General features: G+C 38.2%; 1 protein-coding gene across 3 annotated transcripts in view; it reads left to right on the top strand.

Annotated features, from left to right (window-relative positions):
• Positions 1-22,533, top strand: part of LOC103697890 (phosphatidylinositol/phosphatidylcholine transfer protein SFH9-like) — a 74,597-nt gene that overhangs the window by 10,695 nt on the left and 41,369 nt on the right. For all 3 annotated transcript variants that reach the window (XM_039118169.1, XM_039118168.1, XM_039118167.1), the window contains exon 2: positions 6,870-6,969. In XM_039118169.1, coding sequence (XP_038974097.1) covers positions 6,870-6,969 — 100 coding nt within the window. The remainder of the gene's footprint in view (positions 1-6,869; positions 6,970-22,533) is intronic.

Raw genomic sequence — 22,533 nt, 5'->3', positions numbered from 1 at the left:
GTTCTCTTGTTGAAGACCCTGTATGCTCTACTAGATGAGGAATAACCTAAGAAGATCCCCTCATCTGATTTAGCACTAAATTTGCTTAGATTGTCCTTTCCATTGTTTAAAATAAAACACCTACAACCGAACACATGAAAGTAACTTATATTGGGCTTCTTATTTTTTATTAGCTCATAAGGTGTTTTCTTTAAAATAGATCTAACTAATGCACGGTTTAAAATGTGACATGCAGTATTTATTGCTTCAGCCCAAAAATATTTTGGTAGATCCGATTCGCACAATATGGTACGAGCCATATCTGCTAGTGTGCGATTCTTCCTTTCTACCACCCCATTTTGTTGGGGTGTCCTAGGGGCCGAGAAATTGTGATTGATACCATTTTCGTCACAAAACTTTTCAAAGTGCTGATTTTCAAACTCGGTACCATGATCACTCCTAATTGCTTTTAGTTTAAGATTGAGTTCATTCGAAACTCTATTATGAAACTTGATAAAAGCGGAAAAGGACTCATCTTTATGTGTAAGAAATGAAACCCATGTAAAGCGTGAAAAATCATCAACAATTACAAGACCAAATCTCTTACCCCCTAGACTAGCAGTTCTAGTGGGTCCAAATAAATCCATGTGAATTAGTTCTAAGGGTTTTGTTGTTGAGACTATGTTTTTAGGCTTGAAAGAGCTTCTCGTTTGTTTTCCTAATTGACATGCAGCACAAATTTTGTTCTTTTCAAAATCTATCTTTGGTAGTCCTTTGACTAGATCTTTTGTAATCAATTTAGAAATTAAATCCATGCTAGCATGTCCTAACCTACGATGCCATAACCAACTAGTCTCATTGACTTTGGGATCCATGGCTACAAGACATTGGCCATCCTTCATGGTGAGATCATCAAGATCTACCATGTAAATATTTCCATGCCTATGTCCTGTGAGTATGATCTCATTGTCAATTGGACTACTAATTATGCATAGTGATGATTCAAATGACACTTTAAAGCCCTTGTCACAAAATTGACTTATACTTAATAAATTATGTTTTAGTCCATTAACTAACAATACATTGTCAATAAAAGAGGAGGGTGATATGGAGATTTTACCAACACCAATTATTTGACCTTTAGCATTGTCTCCAAATGTGACTACTCCTCCTTCTTTTGATTTCAAGGTGACGAAGAGACTCTTGTCACCGGTCATATGCCTTGAGCAACCACTATCAAGATACCACATTCTCTTTTTATTCCCGGCTGCAAGGCATACCTGCAAAATGATTATGTGAGGCTCTTAGGTACCCAAGTCTTCTTGGGTCCTTCGTGGTTAGTGTAGTTGGTTCCCTTAGGCACCCATACTTTAGTTATGTTTTTAGCTTTTACAAATGTACTCTTGTTAGTTTGAATCTTTCTTTGAATACAAGAGTAGGCTTTATGTCCACCTTTTTTACAATGAAAGCATGTAGGTTTTTCAGTTTTGACATCTTTTGCTTTCACAAAGAAATTCTTTAGATACTTTTGTTGCTTGTTAGTTTTATATCCTAATCCGGCTTTATTAAAAACAGCTCTTTGATTTGAAAGAATAAGATTTAATTTTTCAGAGCTTTGTGTAAATTTTTCAATAATTGGTTTGTACTTATGTACCTCATTCTTAAGATTCAAATTTTCTTTAACTAGTTCTTCCTTGTCCTTTTTAAGGGATTCAACATTTTGTGCAAGTGAGGTATTATTATTGAGTAGAGATTTAACTTTTAGATTCAATTCCTTAATTAGTGTTTTTGCCGTTTCATTTTCAATGCTAAGTTTTGAATTTTTGTTTTCTAGATCAATGGTGTTAACATTTTCAACGCTCTCTTTCTTAATCAATAGATTTTTAATATCTTCCTTTAGTTTTAGATTGGAGGCTTTTAATTCTTTATTCTTTGCTCGTAACATACTACAATCACTCATAAGTTCTTGAAAAGCTTCATACAATTCTTCTAAAGTAAAGTTTATAGTTGAGTTTTGACATACCTCGTCGTCTTCGAACGCCATGAAGCACAAATTGGCGGTCTCTTCCTTCTCTTCCTCGGAGGAGGATGTGTCACTATCGTCCCAAGTTGCCTTTAATGCCTTCTTCTTCTTCTTCCCAAAGTACTTCTTTTGTTGAGGGCATTCGGAACGAATGTGTCCCGGTCTCTTGCAATCATAGCATATGATTGGGTCTCTTTCTTTTTCCTTTTCTTTTTTCCAATCATTTCTCCCTCCAAATTTCTTTCTTGGGAAGGGTTTCTTTCTTCTCATAAATTTCTTAAACTTCCTTACTATTAAACCCAAATCCTCATCTTCGCTTTCCTCTTCACTCTCACTACTTTCTTCTTCACACACACTCGAGGTAGCCTTGAGTGCGATTGTCTTCTTCTTTGGCAACTCTTCTTCATGTTGCTTCATTGTGAGCTCATGCGTCATCAATGAGCCCAATAGTTGTTCTAGTCCCAAGGTGTTGAGGTCTTTGGCTTCTACGATTGCCGTGACCTTTGCTTCCCATGCTTTCGGCAAAGACCTGAGAATTTTACTCACAAGTTCCGGATTAGTATAAGATTTACCCAAACTCTTTAGACCATTAATTATATCGGTGAAGCGTGTAAACATGCATGTGATGGTTTCATTGGGTTCCATCTTAAACAACTCATATTTGTGAACAAGAATGTTCACTTTAGACTCTTTGACTTGATTTGTACCCTCGTGGATAACTTTAAGCCTATCCCATATTTCCTTAGCGGAACTACATGTGGAGACTCTATTAAACTCATTTACATCTAGAGCACAAAATAGTGAGTTCATGGCTCTAGAATTGAGTTGAACCATCCTATTATCATTCTCATCCCAATCCTCCTTAGGTTTGGAAACTTGACTGCCATTCACCATGTGTGATGGTTCTTGTGGTCCCTTGACTATAACCCTCCACAAGGCATAATCTTGTGCTTGAATAAAGATCCTCATTCTAGTCTTCCAATAGGTATAATTTGTCCCATTGAAGAGTGGAGGTCTATTGGTTGCCTGCCCCTCAGCAGGAACATTGTTAAAGGGTGTTGCCATCTAGATCATTGGCTAAGACGGTTAGGTCTTTCAAGAAATACATAGAGCACCTGCTCTGATACCACTTGTTGCCCAGAGATGGTCACCCAAGAGGGGGGTGAATTGGGTGTTTTAAAACTTTTTGACTGTTTAAAAAATAAAACACGCAGATGTATGAACTAAAGTAAAGATGGAGGGATGAGAACAGTCAATCGCAAACACGAGGTTTTATAGTGGTTCGGAGCTTCCACTGCTCCTACATCCACTCTCCAAAGCACCTTTGGGAATTTTTACTATAATCCAAGATTACAGTCCGGTAGTTTTGCGAGTGCACTACCCAACTCGTTGTTTTACACCGGGCTAACAACGAACCCTATAACCCCCAATTTAACCTAGGCTTGGAACGCCTTTCCCTTGTTCCAAGTCCCTTGACTGGAACAAGCACAATATTGAAAAAGTTTTACAAGGATTTAAAAGCTCAGAATAAGCAAATATAACAATGATAAGCAATAGAACCCGGAAGAACCCTTTTAGCTGTTGGAAGCGTGGGAGATGATGGTTCTTCCGATGTGGATCGCGTTGGCTTGAGTGTGAGCTTTGAATCCCGAGCGGAAGAGAGTAGTTGAGCTTGAAATCAGTTGGGAAGCTTGAAGGCACTTGATTTCTTCACTTGAATGCACTAACTCCCTTGAACCTCTCTCTCTTGCTTCTCTCTTGAATGATCTTGTGTTGGGTTGGTGAGAAGTTGTTGAGAAGCACTTAAGAGGTCCCTTTTATAGCCCAAAAAGCAAATATAGCCGTTAGAGATAAAGTTAAAGAGATTTGAAATTCAAAACATCCTGCAAAAAGGTGTCAGTCGCGTCCCAGGCGCTCCGGAGACGTCTCCGCTTCAACGCGAGACGTCTCGGCTGTAAGATTTTACTTTTGACGTTGTTTGGGGTCGACTCGGCGCTTTATGGGGACGTCTCGGCTTGTTTGCGCTTTTTGCATGGGGACGACTCCGCTGCTTCGGGGTCGACTCCGCTGTTATATCTCCGAAAAACATGTCTTCTGGAATTCTCTGAGAGAGTCGACTCCGCTCTTTCAGGGGACGTCTCCGCTGCCTTAACACCGAAAAAGACATCCTCTGGAAAACCCTGAGAGAGCCGACTCCGCTACCTCGGGGACGACTCGGGAGGTTTACTTTTTACTTGCGGGGACGACTCCGCTTACTGTGGAGACGACTCGCGCATATCACTTGAAATCGGCCTTTCTGCCGCCTCTGAGAGAGTCGACTCCGCTATCGCGGGGACGACTCGGCAGGTGCCGGGGACGTCTCCAGTCGTGCCAGTTCTTCCTGTTTGTGCCAGAGACGTCTCTGAGACAACCCGGAGACATCTCGGCTGTCCCTGATCTGTTTTTTTCAGCTCAAAAATTCTTCAATAAATTCATAAAATTATGGAAACTTGCCTAGACATTTCTTAACAATATTCTTAATTAAACACATGAAATCCTCAAGTAAATTGTTAAGATAAATGGAATTATACTCTAGTGTTTTGTATTCATCAAAATCCATTAGGGGGTCAACATTTGTCATATGTCAAGATTTATTTGACTTAAGTTCGAGAGTGGAAAACTTCTTTTCCACTGTACATACTATCCCGGCCGAGGATTTACGAACTCAGTCTCATAAATCACATAGGATCTCTCCTAATCTATTAAGGTCGATAGATTCCATCTAGATGCATCCCTACTCCTACAATGAACCTACTGCAGCCAATCTGCACTACAAAAATCCAAATGGCTAGGGCCCATGTTTATGTGCTCGTCAAACTACAGCAACCTCACCGTGAATAGCTGAGGCATCGCAGGTCAAAGGACCAGTCATACAACTACAACATCAAGTAAGTCATTGATGAGTGGATAGACATCCAAGTGACTACTTGCTTTGGTCACGTTCAGTACCCTTGTTCTCTAACAAGCACTTGCACAATTGCTCAGTACCCCACACTGTGGATTCAAGACTCGTCCATCAAAGAAAGCAATCTGTACACTAATCTCAGTGGATCAATCACCGTCCTCGTGATGATCCATCGATCAGGAGCAATTCAGGAATTAATCACCACTAACACAGCCTCAAATTCTCAACTTTTGAGAATATGCGTCATCATCTTATTAATTCCTTGGACGATTCATGGACACATAAGAACATGAATGAAAAGAATGTCCAACTTAATAAATTCATAATTTGGTTAAGTACAAATTTATGTCCTAGAATAAAATAATGCGTCAGCCAAATTGGCTTCTAGGGCATACTTCTAACATAAACCTCAGTCCCTCTATTGATAATGCGAACATAGATGAAAAATTGTCTGCAAGTCATTAACTGTGCAATATGTGTCTGATTTCACCACCTCAGAAACTTCATGCTGTGATGTTTTGCACTTCTTCACTTTAGAGGTTAATGAGGAATATGCGGAACTATTACTGGATACACTAAAAGTGTCATGATGCGTTTAACAACCTACAAGTAGCCATTTTATCTTAGTAAAAGTCTTTAAACTTGCAGTGCCTTTTGTCTTCTATTATCCTTGGTCTCATTTCCAACTTAAGTAGTGAACTCACTAACAAAAAAATGTCTGTCAAATTATCTCCTAGATGAAATGGTTAGGAATCAAAATGACCATTACCAAATGAGATTCCTACCATTTTACTAGTATGTGATCTTCCTGCAGTAGTTTCTAACATGAATTGTATAACCAAGAAAGAAAGAGGAAAGCAAAAGGAGGAAAAAGCCTACAACCTCGACTTTGGAGGTTTTCTGCATCCACTTCCAACCTTTTGGTCATGTTTGCCACCACTTAATGGTGGAGGAGCAATGGTACTCTTTTGAAACTGGATTCTTGAACATGTCACCGGATTTCACCTCCTTCTGCATGGGTGGGGGTGGGGGTGGGGGGGGGGGGAGAGAGATTATTGTGACTGGTGGCAATGGATTGGAAGAGGGCTTAGGGATGAGAGGCTTTTCCTTATTTTGCATACTAGCTTTGATTGCTTTATGGGGATATGCTGAACATAATACAAAATTTGCAGTCAAGTCAACAAATCCAAATGCAATTCCTTTCGGAAAGTTTTCACTATTGCACTTTTTGTAAATGTGCATTTGATACTCAAGAAATCTTACCCAAAAATTAATATGCACTAGTTACAATTAAGAACAAATGTTGTTTGGTTGGATTGAGGGATCTAATGGGGAATAAATGTCTAAATAGGTGAAGGAAAAGAATTAAGTTCCTTCTATTTCACAGGATAAACTTATATCACCCTCTCTGAAAAATAAACCAACCTGAGTAAAGGATTTTAACTTTTGAGTGTCCAAATACCTGAGTTTGAAGCCTTTGATGTGTCAAATGAATTGTGGTCGCCTGGAGCATTAACATAACCTATGATCTAATGCAACAAAGTAGGAATTTGTTAGATAAAAGATAATTATTAATCAACTCACTAATAGCACGTTACTAATTGGGAAAATTGTGAAAATTAACATATTCATGTTAGGAGGCCGTGCTTGGTTATATATGCTCACAGATAGTTAACACCGACATATCCGTCGCTTAAGAATGTGCAGGACATGTTATCACCATTATGAGTTGGTGACTGCCCTACAATCTCAACATTGGCTGTCCTAAATTGTCTTCTCAAGTGCCTGTATATACATCTTGGTTAATTATGTGACATGACTCCATCATTGTTTCCTTTTCATAACCATTTCCATACCAAGTGATATGTTTCTTTCATCAACGTCAGACATGCTGCACATGTTATTTGACATATGTTGCTGCAGATTTTTGAAGGCAAGAGGGTTCAATATTGAGAAAACAATACATATGTGGTCAGAAATGCTCCAATGGAGAGCAGACTTTGGTACAGATTCTATCCTACAAGTAAGCATTTTATAACATAATAATAGTATTAGTCTTCTTTTCATGGACATTAACCATTCTGAAGTGCGTGAACTATAATATTTTTCACATAATCAAATATTATAGTTTTCCATACCTGGTTCAATCATAGTGTAATAATTTTAATGCTATGATGCACTTTATTTTGCTATTCTCATTATTTTTTGGCTGCTAGCAATGAGATTTTGGTAAACACATTGCCTACATTTATTGTTATTTAATGGTTTTATTGTTATTTGATTTGGTAAATGCACGCCTATTTTGCTGAAATTTAAGGTTATATTGGTTTCAGTCAGCATTTACTTATTTGGATGATATTTATGATGTCATGATATTTACAATGGTTTATTTGCTACGCCAATGATATTTGGATGACATTAATGATTGGAACCATGATATATACAATAGTTTCACTTAGATATTGTTTGTCTGATTTATGTATTTTATTTCTTTCAGTAATTGATGTATTTAATAGGAAAGTAACTAGGAGCTACTGTTCATGTCGCTTTATTATGAACCGAATGCGCCACAGTAACCATGATATTTAAAGAGTCCTACTCAGAGTCAAAGAGGAGGTCAGTCAATCAGATTTTTGAGGAATTTCTTTCTATATTCATGAGGTTCCTAGATGACTCCAACTAGGAAGTTTCTAGGATCTTGTCGAGTCTATAAAGAGCCCAAAAGCATAATTAGAGTAAATTCAAGTTTTTCTATTGACTATCGTAATCTCAGAATTTGGACGGCTGGTAATAACCCTAATCCTTTGCTTCAAGGCTCACTATGGCATATAGGCATCCTTAACCCCTATTTCCTACATCAGTTTGGTATCAGAGAAAAATGGTCCTACTTTGTTCTTCCATGCTTTTTCTTAATACCTTTCTATTCTCTTCACTTCTTTCCCTCTGTCATTTTATCAAGCGTGGACTTGAGTTTCAAAATGACCTTGTTCATCAGCATGTCAATGCCTATCAGTAATAATATGATGTCAATGAGTGCTACATTTCAGGCAATTGCAGCAGCACTAGTTGTTGGAAAGTTTCTGAGATTGAACCACATATCAAGAGTTGGAAAGTTGAGAAAACATTGCATGAACAGCCCATAATTAAGGTTTCATCAAATGAAGGACCTATCATAGGGGAACCATCATGCGAAGATGCTGTAATTGGTGATTGTTGATTGACAATGGTGCAGATGGTGATCTATCAGGTATCTTGTGAGTAGATCACATCAACAAAGATCTACATGAAGAGCATTCATGGTGAGATCATCACAGTCGTAAAAGAAATGATGGAGAAAGAGTGATATGAAGATCTATTCCTCATTGGTTTGCTGGATTCATTGAGGATAATGATCAAATCAATGATTCATAACTTGCTGGTCATTAATCAAAGAGCATATAATCAACCAAGGTATGTTGACCCGGCCTGTACTAGCCGGTTCAGCCCGTACCGAACTGGTACCGCGCCGACCGGTCCGGTTCGGCCACAGAAAACGATTTTGGTGGCTGGTTCGGTATCGGTTTAAATCAGTCTGAACTGGTACCGACTTGGTATCGGCGCCGATTGGTATCGGTTCGACGATCCTTGTAATCAACCATTTGATGACATGATAGCACGAAAGTTCTATGTGGGCCTCTATCATCAAATTTAAAGATTCAATGGTGGATCAATCTTCAGAATGACATCACGAAGATCTTGTCTTTATGAGGACAAGATCTGCATAGCGTAAGTGTATGATGTGGAGCACCCTTTGGGTCCATAGAGTAGTCCATAAAAGTCTAATAATCCAAGCTTTTCTATTTAATTTGGTTTATAAATTGCTTAGGTCTAATTATTATTTACATCTCTTTTAGTAATTGATGTATTTAGATTAAAAAAGTAGCTAGGGTATACTGTTTACATAACTGTAACAATATATGCTATAGACTATAGTAATCATGGTCATTAAGGAGTCCTACTAAGAGTCAAAGGGGTGTTGAAACAGTGAGATTTTTAAAGGATTTGTAACAACCCAGGATCTCACCCAAAATGGTTAGCCGGAAGGTATTATTTGAATTTCTTAATTCTGTATAAGTACCCAAGATCTACCAAGAAAATAACCGATGTGGGACTAAACACACGCCTGCACGGATCCTCACATACTCTTTCTATTCAAGCCTTGACGTCCTCGTCAAGCTAAGGATTCAAATCTATTCACAAACACCACGATCGGCTCATGATCAGCTACAATGGATCCGTATTGTAGTGTCCCCTAGTCCACATAGGTTATGAGCTAGGTTTGCTCTAATACCATTTATAACAACCCAGGACCTTATCCAAAATGATTAGCTGAAAGGTATTATTTGGGCTTTTTGATCCTATATAAGTACCCATAATCTACCTAACGAATAATCGATGTGGGACTAAACTCACGTCCGCACGAGTCTTCATATACTCCCTCCGTTCAAGCCTTGACGTCCTTATCAGGCTAAGGGTTCAAATCCATTCAAATCTAATCACAAATACCATGATCGGCTCGTAGTCAATTTCAATGGATCCGTGCTGCAGTGTCATCTAGTCTAAATAGGTTATGGACCGGGTCCATTCTGATACTATTTATGACAATCCAGAACCTCACCCAAAATGGCTAGCCGGAAGGTATTATTTGGATTTCTTGATCCTGTATAAGTACCCATGATCTACCCGGTGAATAATTGATGTGGGACTAAACATACGCCCGCACGTTATGAATCATTGATTTGATCATTATCCTCAATGAAAGTAGGAATATAGGATTATTGTTAAGAAAATTGATGAAACTAGTAGATACAGTGGTAAGAGGAGACTTAACAATAGGGTCGCCGAGCCGGAACTTGATGCTGTACCGATCAACCATCGGTACGGTATTGGTACCGATTTGGTTCCGTTCTGATACATGGTATGGGGTGGCGCACTAGTCATCTAATTCGTATGCCATTTTCTTTATTTTTTTTATATTTTCTCAATCTTTTTTTTTGTTTCCACTTATTATTTTGGTGATTATAGTTTAATTTGTAATTTTCACTTTCTTTGGGTTATGAAATTGAATTGAAGTATAATTAAAGTATTTATAAGTGAATATACATACAATATAACAAATGGAGTAGATTTAATGTATTTAAAGTATAAAATAAGTATTGTTATCTAAAATTTTGTGGAGTGTCGATGTCTCTTGTTAGGTGTTAGGATCATGATCGTAGTTCAGGCCTAGGATACTGCTAAAGATTCTAAGAAGGCTACCCTATCTTCTTGCATTCTTTCATAATGTGTGCTCTTTGGATAGCCATCTTGATACTGATCCTCTGTTTGATACTAGGCCGTTAGAAGGTCGCGGCAGCAAAATTCGACACGTAAATTATTTGAGATTGTAAATTATAGTATCCACTTGAATATAATGCTTTAGACAAATTATATTCATGCGTGTCATAACCTGGCTGTGTGGAATAGGATCATGTGTACAACTTAAATCTAGAAATGTCCGGAGATCCTACTCCACGTATGAGATTATCTGCAATAACATCTTACCCCTAATGATCTTGAAGGGTCTGTTTTCCGTATACGATGATATCCTTGCAGGCTCTACCAAGTCATGCTCCGTGGCCCCTATCCTATGTAGCAAGAGTGAACTAGGGCTCACTAGTGAGTCAAAGATCTTGAGGCTGTGAATGTGAGCTATATACTGTCGTGCCATATCCTCTGCTACCTTCTTGGCCACTAGATGCTTCATCGCTCAAATTGTCATCACCATTGGTATCACGGGACGATCTAGGCGACTGGCTCGTTCGTCTTTGAATCTATGTGAAAGGACTCCTCCTTGACTCTAATGAAACTACAACTCCCTTTTCTTTTCTTTTCTTGTTGACCTGAGGAGCTGCCTTCAATGCCTTTTTGCCTGGCTCTGCTGGGCGGATCGACTGCACCCACCTTCTTGAGTAGAGCGAGTACCACAGTAAGCTCTTCTTAGGATCTCTACCAAATCTTGAGAATGATATCTTAGACATGGAACCTTGCAATGATGGGCTCCCTCCAACCTTTATGGCCACCTGGCTGGATGTGAGCATGGCATGTGTCATTTTGCCCATTGTTTTGCATCCACAATAGCCTCCCTTGCTACAAAACTGGCCAGTCAAGAAGGTGATCCTAGATCATCTAGTTTTGGCTGTTGCTATTGGCCTTCAAGTGTCATTGTGAAGTGGATCATCATATTTCAGCACCACTTCCTTTTCAATGCACTTCAGTCTGATATGCAAATTGTAATGCACATATACAAGATCATTCAAGTGCTTCTACATGAGATGGTTTCTCTGTTTGTTGTGGATAAGGGCGAAAGTAGATTAGTTGCCTCACTGTCACTGGAGGAGATTGTTTGCGAGAGGATCTGGATCGCTAGCCTCCCAAGGTTCTTGGATGACTGCCTGAAGTGGAACCACCATTTAGTGGCAAATGCATTAAGAAAATCACATATCATACACTACTAATTATAAAACTTTTAGAGTAGTTATAGTCAGTATCTGAAAATGCCTATATTCATGTTTTTTTTGCTTTCCGTACCTAGCTTGTTGCCGAAGATGTAGGAGCTCCCCCTAAATATTTTCTTCTAGGAAAAAGGCATACTACGTGATGTCAAATTGACATTGTCAATGATTTACATAAGTTGATAAAGTAATGATCGTGCATGCCATTTAACTTACCTTTTCTAGATACTAAGTAGTAACTTCTGGATCAGGCTCTATTTCATATATGATATTGTGCAGGGTAACCAGAAGTTCCTCATCCATACTTATTCCTGGGATGATGTACTAGAGCTTTGGGGTGAGGTCGCAGGTTGTCAATATATTTTGCAATTAATTTAGTATAATGTTAAACTAGTATATGAATGAATATTATCTACTAGATGTAATTTTCTACCTATCTCATAATCTCACCTTTGCTCAATGATGTCAATATATTCTTGGCCATGCTTTGGGTTTGCCTTCTTGATCTAGCCTTAGTAACCAACATCATGTGATACTGAAAGTCTATCTGTGGGTATCTTTTGTTGTCCATGACCCTCATTACTCAATACAATGGTGTGATAGACTTTGATAACTCTTTTGGCCCACTGCCAAATTGCTGGCTTATGACCAATCCCTCAACATGACTCCCTTTCATGGCCCAGGCATATCTACTCTCTTGCCACTCGGTACCGATGAATATCTGGTGCAGGTCCACTTTCTTGTCAATGATGCTATAAAGTGCATTGTAATTGGTGGGAAAATGAGCGACTGCTAGTCTCAATATCTCATCCGTTGTGTACTTTCTCATCAAAGGTAGCATCTATGTATGGTCGTGTACAAGCCTAGTCATGGACTAAGCTATCTCGACAACCTGTTTCATTTTACGAATCTTCTCGATGTCCATCAACATCAGATCTATGCACTGTGTAGCACATGGAGTTCCGAAAATATGTGGTCGTTTGTCCATCAGAATCTCTTTGGCGGCCTTATATTATGGGCATTATTTGTTGACTACCTGCATGACATCAGCTCCACTACTTGGTCTATGTAATGGGCATTGTGCACATGATCTAAAGCTCATTTGACTTGAGGAAAAATGTCTTTATGTCATAATATATTAGAAACTTGATGATGTTTGCATGCTGGGATTTGTCCGACCATCACATACTAGATTCCAACTATAGGTGTCCTACTTGCTCTGGTAGGAGGCTATTTGCTTCTCTAATCCCTATTATTGTCTAGTGCTTACCATATATATCCCTCAGCTTAGGAGGATTTATACCCTGATTGGTTCATTGAATATAGGCAATAGCAGATAGATAATATATGTTGTTTGCCATATTTGTAGGAATGTGGTTGAAGTGGAATCATGATTCAATAGCTCTCCCCATATCGTTTTTTATCTTCACCAACATAGTGTCAATCCTCTGCTGTTTGGAATATCTGCTGGAAAAGGCATGCAAATCCACATCATAAATGGTGGCCCTTCGCCAGTATCTCTCCATATTTCTTCCTTTTTTTACTGCTAAAGTCCCCAAACATAGAAGCAGTCCGGCCGCTACCTTTGTTAACAACCTCATAAGTGATGAGGTCCTTCTGTAGCCTGGATCTACTCTAGTAGACCCGAAATCAGAGTCTGTACTATGAGGGCCCTAACTGGGCCCTATGCCTGGCAATATCCTTCTTCAATCACTGATCATTCAGGCTCTCCTATATGGCAGCCTGAATCTGCTTCTTGTTTTTCAGAATGAATGCCTCATAGTCTTCCGGATCCCTCAACTAATATGATGTGGTTCTACTGCCCGGTGTTCGACCTCTACTCTCTTCTCAACAATTCTTTGTTTGGCTACCTTGAAACATGCTTCTTTATTAGTTGGCGGACTTGCAGTGAGCATTTTTGGCTAGCAGAAAGTTGGGGTAACCACGAACTAGATATTGCTCAACTTGGTCACCCCTTCTCCCTTGAATTTCGTGTTGCACCACTTAGACTTCTAGTGGTGCTAGCTTGAAAGCATGACCTTGTGATTCCGACCAATATTATACTCTTACTTCTTGGATTTATTTCTGTAAGTTTCTTAGATTTAATTACTTCATTAATTTTTTTAAATATTAGTGACATTACATTGTAATAAAAAATCACTATAGTAGTCCAGAAAATACTTGCAAATTATCTATATATAATACAAAATTTTAGTATTTTTTATAGTTAATTAAATATTATTTAATTAGCATTTACATAATAAATTAATATTTTACTATGAATATTTAGAAAATTTATTTTAATTCAGATTAATGTATACCTATACCAAGATGCTACATTTATTTTTTCTCAATTGATTGTTATTTGATTAATTATTTAAAAATAATGAGTTTTCATTGTCATTTAAAAAATTAAATTTCTACTTCAGAAAATATGTTTGAATTTTACTTCGGATCAGTGTAGTACCTATCAGGGAAGCTACATATATTTTTCTCAACTATGGCTATGCACAAAAGATCATCAAATTTATTTAAATTTGACTGCAAAACATGCTACTAGTTTTATAGAAATTTTTGATCATTATTTTATTTTTATTATTTTTAATATAACAAATATATTTTTTAATATAAAAGTTTATAAATTTATTATTGTGGCTGTATTAGAGAGATCATCTGTAGATCTACAACATATCATGAGATCATGCCAAAATCCAAAGTTTTAGCACGATCTCCCCTCATTCTCCATTTATTGCTAATTTTCAGCTTGAAAAAGAAAAAACAGAGAGAAAAGGGAAGGGGAGAAGGCTCGTTACCTATTTTAAGTTGGATCTAGGCTGAAATCAATGAACCCTTGATTTTTTTGGATTGAAAAAATATTAGAGGTGAGGTAGAGAAAGCATGGGAGGCCTTCGACCTCCTTGATAATTTAAGGGTAACAGAGGGTGGAACCGCCCTAAATCAGCTCGATTCGGGGCTGTACTATTTGGTTGGGGCTTGAACCGAGCGATTTGGTCTCTGTTCCAAATACCATCCCAGTTTAGGATGCCTCGAACTAGGTGGTTTGGCCTTCCATGGTTAGCATAGCTTTCCTACAAGAAACTATATGGATAGGAGAAAAAGCAAAAGAAGTTGGTAAATAAGATTATAAACTTTGGTAATAGGGGAAGATAGAAATCAATTAGATACGAATTTAACTGCTAGGGTTGTAGATATTAAGAGAGTAGAAGATAGAAAATCTTGATAAAACTGGTGTTTGGAGAGAAATCTGTTAATATCATTAATGGTTATGCTTTTTAAATAGGATTATATGATGCTACAGCACAGAGGCTTAGACTCTCACGAACATACCCTTGGGTGAGAAGTTCGTCAACTTGACGTTTCAGTTCAGTGTGCTCGTTTGGGTTGAGCCTATGATAAGGAAGATTGGGTAAGGATGCTCCGGGAACGAGATCAATTTCGTGCTGGATATCACGCATCAAAGGAAGTGTATCTGGAAGATCCTTAGGGAAAACAGAGTAAAACTCCTCCAGCAGAGGAACTACTGCCGGTGGGTGCTCAGGGCTCGACTCCACATTGATAACCTTAGTCACGAGGGCAAACACAGGTGATTGGCTTTCGATATCTTTCATTACCTCTTTCGAAGTAATGATGTGAAGTGATTCATTTTTTTCGTAGAGTGACACTCTTCTTTTCAAGGGCGGACTCTCTAGGAGGCAATGAGTTCAGTATAATTTTCCGACCCTGAAACATAAAGCTACACGAATTCGAACGCCCATGAAGTGTGACGTCCATATCGTATAACCAAGGCCTCCCTAGGATGACTTGACCTACGTCCATCGGAATGCAGTCGCACCAGATTTTGTCTTTATAGGATACGAATTGAATCGGGACGAGGCATCTTTCTGACACCGAAAGAGATGTCTTATCTACCCAAGCTACTTTATATGGGTTGGGATGAGGGGTAGATTTCAGGCCGAGGCGGGAGACAACTCCGGAAGCAATGGCATTAATACAACTTCCGCTATCAAATAGGATTTTGCATGTTTTACCATTGATCTTAATGAGCGTGTAAAATAGGGAGGTCCTACGCCAATCTTGTTTGGTCTGAGTCTGAGTTAGAGTGCACCTAACCACATGAAGCCTAGGGTTTTGGTTATTTGGATCAGTGGGCTCCTTTTGGGGTTCAGCCTGGAGAAACTTTAACTCGGTCTGTTCGTCTCCAAAGTCTTCTAGAAATCCTTAATGTTTGGCTCATAGACTTCTTCGACACATTCATTCGTTTGGGTCCCAACTTCTAGTTTAGTCATGAGATAGGTCTTGGCATTACATTGGGACGTTATATGGCCAAATTTTTAGCACCTGAAATATTGGGTTTGGTTTCTAGAAGGAGGATTGGGACCTAATATGTCATTTTCTTTATCATTTGAAGGGTTCTGGACAGGTATCGGGGATATCCTAATCGGTGCTTGGCTAGGGCCGGGCTGGTTAGAAGGATTGGGAAGCTGTCTGCGTTGTGGGAGGTAGTTTTGATTAGGTCGGGCTCCTGGGGCCATGGGTCGAGGGTTGGTACGCCTCACTACAGGGGCTTGTAAGAAACTATCTATATCTTGAGCCAACTGGTATGCTTGGCCAATAGTGGTAATCTCTCGGAGGATTAGTTCTTTCTGGATCTCCTCGCGGAGTCCTGCCCGAAACTTAGAGAGAGTAACAGTCTCCTCTTTGATTACACCGCATCTTATATGAAACTCCTCAAATCGTGCAATGTAATCGACAACGGTTGATGTCCCTTGAGTTAATTTCTGCCACCTATCCATAAGGCGTTGTCGGTAAGAGAATGGCAGATATTTCTCATTCAGCTTTTCTTTCATATCCTCCCAGGTGGTGATACGAGGAAGCCTTTGGGTCTCACGCATATGTTCAACATTATGCCAGTATCAGTGAGCTTGCCCAATAAGTTTCATTTTAGCGAATCATATTTTTCTATCGTTAGTCATTTCGTACTACTCAAAATAATTATCCATGGCTGCTCTCCAATCAAGATACATGCTTGGCTCTAGTTGACTGGCAAAGGTGGGGCATCTACTCTTACGGTACGAAGTAGTCGTTCATCAAGATCGCGCTGGTGATCAGGAGGATGTTGGTTCCTAGGAGGATGGGGAAGACCTACAGGTGGCGTGGCCAAACCAAGCTCGGGATAAGTTGCGACTGGGGTTGACGGTTCAGGAGTCCTAGGATGTTGCACTAGAGCACGGATCTCTCGCTTGAATTCGTCATGATCAGCTCGTAAGGCAACGATTTGTTCCACAAGATCTTGCAGAACTCTAGAATCCATTGTGGTTAAAGGGGTCTTAGAATGAGTGAGGAGGTACTCCCTACCACTACGGGTTGGCATGCAAGGACTACACTGGTTGCTGGTATGACATGCAATGCTACTAATGAATCCTAACTGACCAACTGTGATGCAGGACAACCTACTAATGCAACCTACTATTAATTCTGAAATCAACAAATTTTCACAAAAGTAACTTAAAATTAAATGTTATCAATTTGTACTTCGATTATTTCAGAATTAAAGTATGAAATTAGTTACTATAAGAAGTTAGGTTGCAAGCACGTATTACGGTCGTTCTAATCCTAAAGTAATCTGATTGATGGATGTTGAGAAATATCCTATCGCTAGAGTGTGCTAATTTAATATCTAGATTTAGATGGTGAATAGGACGGTTGTGGTAGTATATGTTCTAGGTTTTGAAATTTGACAGGAAAGTAAGTTTTCAAAATATGGCTATCATGCAAGAGAACTAGAACACAATTAGATAAACAAACTGAGGATGATAGTGGTATTTTGATGATTAATACAATGATTAAGAGTATGTTACAAGTTAATTCGATACATCATTAATAAGTCCGTCACTCTCGATACATTAGTATAATGAGATTAAGATGTATTTCAATGATTATTAATGATATAAAATTTGCGATAGGAAAGGGATAGTGAACTCTAAATTCTAATTCGGCAAAGTTTCAAGTGAAACATACTCTTAAGTGGACAATAGTAATTTTCATTGTTTGGAGTATGTAGCACTACCATGACATATATTCAAAATTGTTTAAAGTTTATTTCATTGATTATATGGATGAATCTAACCTTAAGTTGCAGCAAAGTATGGATTGAGTCGACCCCAAGATTGATTGAGTCGACCCCGGCACATCAAGAAACCATCTGGCACACTTCTGCAAAAATGGCACGGATGAACAGTACTTGGGTCGACCCAAGCAAAGGATGAGTCGACCCAATCCTCAAGCCTCAAGAAAACAGTTCTCTGGAAACCCTGAGAGGGTCGACCCAAATGAAACTTGAGTCGACCCCAAGTTAACATGAGTCGACCCAAAGGCAATGACATTCAAAAATAGGTTCTCTGGAAACCCCGAGAGGGTCGACCCAAGTGGAAGTTGAGTCGACCCAACTGAACCTTGAGTCAACCCAAAAAGTGTTGAGTCGACCCAAGTGAAGGAAGGCTAAAATACAAGGTTCTGTGGTTTCTGAGAGGGTCGACCCCAATGATGCTTGAGTCGACCCAAGTGAAAGTTGGGTCGACCCCAGTAAAAGTTGAGTCGACCCAAGCACGGGCAGAAGCATAACGGCTAGTTCTGCAGAAGTACTTTCAGACCTCCCAATAGTTAGTAACGGCTAGTTTTTGAATTCTAATCATTGGAGCTTGTCCAATGGATGAAGGAAACTATTTAAAGTGACACTATTCATCAGAGGAAACATCCTTTTGCAAAATATCAAAGCTTACACAAAAAAAGACAAGTGCCCTAATCTTCTTCATCCAAGTGCTTCATTCAAGAGTCAAAAGGAAGTGGTTGAGCAGACTCCAAGAGATATCAAAAGCTCCATCCACCATTGAAGAGTGAAGCATACTTGACAAAGAAGAGAGAAGTCTCATCAAGCGATAACTATTCTCTAAACTCTTCTTTGTAGCTTATAAATGTTATATTTGCTCATCTAGGAGTTTCAACATTCTTCTTTCTTTTTAATCACCTTGTAAAGATTTGTTGGTGAGCTCGTAAAACCAACGGTGTAGGTTTATTGGTGAACCCGTAAAACCAATTGTGAAGGTTCGTTGGTGAGCCCGTAAAACCAACATAGGTTCTTGGTGATCCCGGAAAACCAAAGGGTAAAGATTTTTGGATTGTGAGCCCGGAAAACAATCCAACTGTAATCCGCGGGATTATAGTAAATTTTCAAGGGGTCGCTTGGGGAGTGGACGTAGGTGCTTAGGAGAGCACCGAACCACTATACTTCTTGTGTGTTTGTATTGTGCATTGTTCTAATTTCACTCACTCATCAATTGACTAAAGTAAGATAGTAAAAATTAAGAGAAACCAATTCACCCCCTTCTCTTGGCTTGTCACCTTGGGCAACAAGTGGTATCAGAGCGAGGTGCTCATATAGTATTTGTTGATCTCACAATCAAGAGACAAAGATCATGACAACCCAAGTGGGATGTTCTATGAGTGAGGGGCAATCCACAAATGGACCTCCTCTGTTTAATGGCACTAATTACACATATTGGAAAGCTAGGATGAGGATATTCATTCAAGCTCTAGACTATGAATTGTGGTATATTATAACTAGAGGACCTCACACACCCACAATTAGTATAGAGGGCACTATCATTCCCAAACCAGAAATGGATTAGAATGAGAATGATAGAAGACTAGCACAATTAAATGCTAAAGCAATAAATGTACTTTACTGTTCACTAGATGTAAGTGAATTCAATAGAATATCTACATGCATCTCCGCAAAAGAAATTTGGGATAAACTTGAGGTCACACATGAAGGAACTAATCAAGTTAAGGAGTCAAAAATAAACATATTAGTACATAAGTATGAGTTGTTTAAAATGGAATCCACTGAGTCCATAACTGAAATGTTTACTCGTTTCACGGAAATCATAAATGGGCTAAAGAGTCTAGGAAAGTCTTATACTAACTCTGAATTGGTGCGAAAAATTCTCAGGTCTCTACCAAGAGTTTGGGAGGCCAAGGTAACCGCAATTCAGGAAGCAAAGGACCTCAATACACTACAATTGGAGGAACTTCTAGGATCACTCATGACCCATGAGTTGACCATGAGGCAAAATTCAGAAGATGAGGTCAAGAGAAGAAAGACCATTGCCCTAAAGTCTACCACTCCAAAACAAGAAACTGAATCGGAAGAATCTGATGATGATGATGAATTTGATGAAGAAGGAATGGCTATGCTTGGAAGAAAATTCAGAAAATTTATGAGAAGTAAGAAGAGATTTCATAAAAAGAAATCCTTCTTCAAAGGTAGCTCAAGCAAAAAAAATGGTAAGGACAAAGAGAAAGAAAAGGAAACACCAATTTGTTATGAGTGTAACAAGCCCGGGCATTTCAAGATAGATTGCCCGGAATTAAAGTGGATGGCAAGAAAACTTAAGAAGAAGAACTTCATGGCTGAATGGAGTGAAAGTGAGGAGTCAAGTTCGGAAGAGGAAGATCATCAAGAGACGGCCCAAATCTGCCATATGGCCAATGACGATGAGGTAGATTCTGAACTTGAATGTGATTTTACTGTTGATGAATTACATGATGCATTTTTAGAACTCATGGAAGAACACAAAAAACTGATCAATAAAAATAAAGTTCTAAAAGAAGAAAATCAATCTCTTATCAAAGATAAGCTGAAACTATCTAATAACTATGAAACATTAAGTAGGAGACTCACAAATGAAACCAAGAATCTAATTGCTGAAAATGTCAAGTTAAAAGAAGATGCTGAAAAATACAAATCCTTAGTAGACAAGTTTACACTTAGCTCAACTAAATTAAATATGATTCTTGATAGTCAAAAAGCTGTATATGATAAAGCTGGATTAGGATATAAAACAAATAGGAAACAAAAATACTTAAAGAACATATTTGTACAAGCTAAAAATGAAAATATAACTTGTCATTGTTGCAATAAATTAGGACATAAAGTATATGAATGTAACTATAGAAAGTCTAGCTACAACAAATTGAGTAATAATTATAAGCTTAAATCCAAGAAAGTTTGGGTTCCAAAAGGAACATCAAGTACTAACCCTAAAGGATCCAACATAGTTTGGGTACCTAAAGCTCATTCTTGATCTTGATTGCAGGGGTGTCTTGCAGCTAATAAGGTGGATAAACGATGATATCTAGATAGCGACTGTTCAAGACACATGACCGGTGACGTAGACCAATTTGTCACCTTGGAGTCTAAGAAGGGTGGAGTAGTAACCTATGGAGACAATGGAAAAGGGATATCATTGGAAAGGGTAAAATTTTCATTACTCCATCTACCTTCATAGAAAATGTATTATTAGTTAATGGTTTGAAACATAACCTACTTAGCATAAGTCAATTTTGTGATAAAGGGTTTAAAGTCACATTTGAAGCATCAGTATGCTTAATCACAAATCCTAAAGATAATAGCATTGTACTTATAGGACAAAGGCAAAGAAATATTTACATGGTAGATCTTCATGAATTAGGCAAGAAAAATGGATTATGTTTAATTACTAATGAAGAAAAGAAAAATGAAACAAGTTGGCTTTGGCATCGTAGACTAGGACATGCTAGTATGGATTTAATATCAAAACTAGTCAAGAAGGAATTAATAAAAGATGTGCCAAAATTGATTTTTGAAAAGGACAAAATTTGTGGACCATGCTCATTAGGAAAACAAACAAAATCATCCTTCAAATCAAAGAATATAGTATCAACAACTAGGCCTTTTGAACTCATACATATGGATCTATTTGGACCCACTAGAACTGCGAGTCTAGGAGGGAAGAAGTATGGACTAGTTATAGTAGATGATTTTTCAAGATATACATGGGTTTCATTTTTGGCACATAAGAATGAAGCATTTTCAGCATTCTTGAAATATTATAATAATATCATAAATGAAAAGAAGCTCACCTTAATAGCAATTCGAAGTGATCATGGAACTGAATTCGAAGTGATCATCAATTTTCAGCACCTAGAACGCCTCAACAAAATGGGGTTGTTGAAAGGAAAAATAGGACCTTGGCAGAAATGGCACGCACGATGTTGTGCGAGTCAAGTCTTCCAAAGTACTTTTGGGCTGAAGCTATAAGCACTGCTTGCCATATTCTAAATCGGGTTTTAATACGACCTATAACCAAGAAAACTCCTTATGAACTTTGGAAGAATAAGAAACCAACCGCTAAATATCTTAGAGTATTTGGATGTAGATGTTTCATTTTAAACAATGGCAAGGAGGATCTAAGTAAATTTGATGCCAAGTCAGATGAAGGTATCTTCTTAGGATACTTCACATCTAGCAGGGCATACAGATTGTTTAATAAAAGAACTCTTGTAGTCGAAGAGTCAGTTAATATCATTTTTGATAAGTCTGATAGTAAGTCTGCTAGGAAAGAAGATATCCTTGATGATGATGCAGGAATTATTAACTTTGAAAAATTGAATCTTGATGACGTGCCAAATCAAGATAAGGAAAATGATCGCGTGCCACCACAATCTCAAGACTTGCCAAAGGAATGGAGGTATGCATATGGACACCCTAAAGACTTAATCATTGGTGATCCATCTCAAGGAGTAAGAACTCGATCCTCTCTTAGAAAAATTAAATGATTATCTTGCTTTTGTTTCACAGTTAGAACCTAAGACTTATGAAGAAGCTGAAAAAGATACCAATTGGATAAATGCTATGCAAGAAGAATTAAATCAATTCAAAAGAAGTAATGTATGGACATTAACTGAGAGACCAAAGCATAACTCTGTAATTGGAACAAAATGGATCTTTAGAAATAAATTAGATGAAAATGGGGTAGTTATAAGAAATAAAGCTAGACTTGTAGCTAAGGGATACAATAAAGAAGAAGGGATAGATTTTGAGGAAACATTTGCTCCCGTAGCTAGATTAGAGGCTATTAGATTACTTCTAGCTTTTGCATGTTTCATGGATTTCAAATTGTATCAAATGGATGTAAAAAGTGCCTTCTTAAACG

Source organism: Phoenix dactylifera, unplaced genomic scaffold, assembly GCF_009389715.1.
Source record: "Phoenix dactylifera cultivar Barhee BC4 unplaced genomic scaffold, palm_55x_up_171113_PBpolish2nd_filt_p 000315F, whole genome shotgun sequence".
NCBI lineage: Eukaryota > Viridiplantae > Streptophyta > Magnoliopsida > Arecales > Arecaceae > Phoenix > Phoenix dactylifera.
Note: the sequence above shows the minus strand (reverse complement) of the source record. Positions and strands in the feature narration are given on the sequence as shown.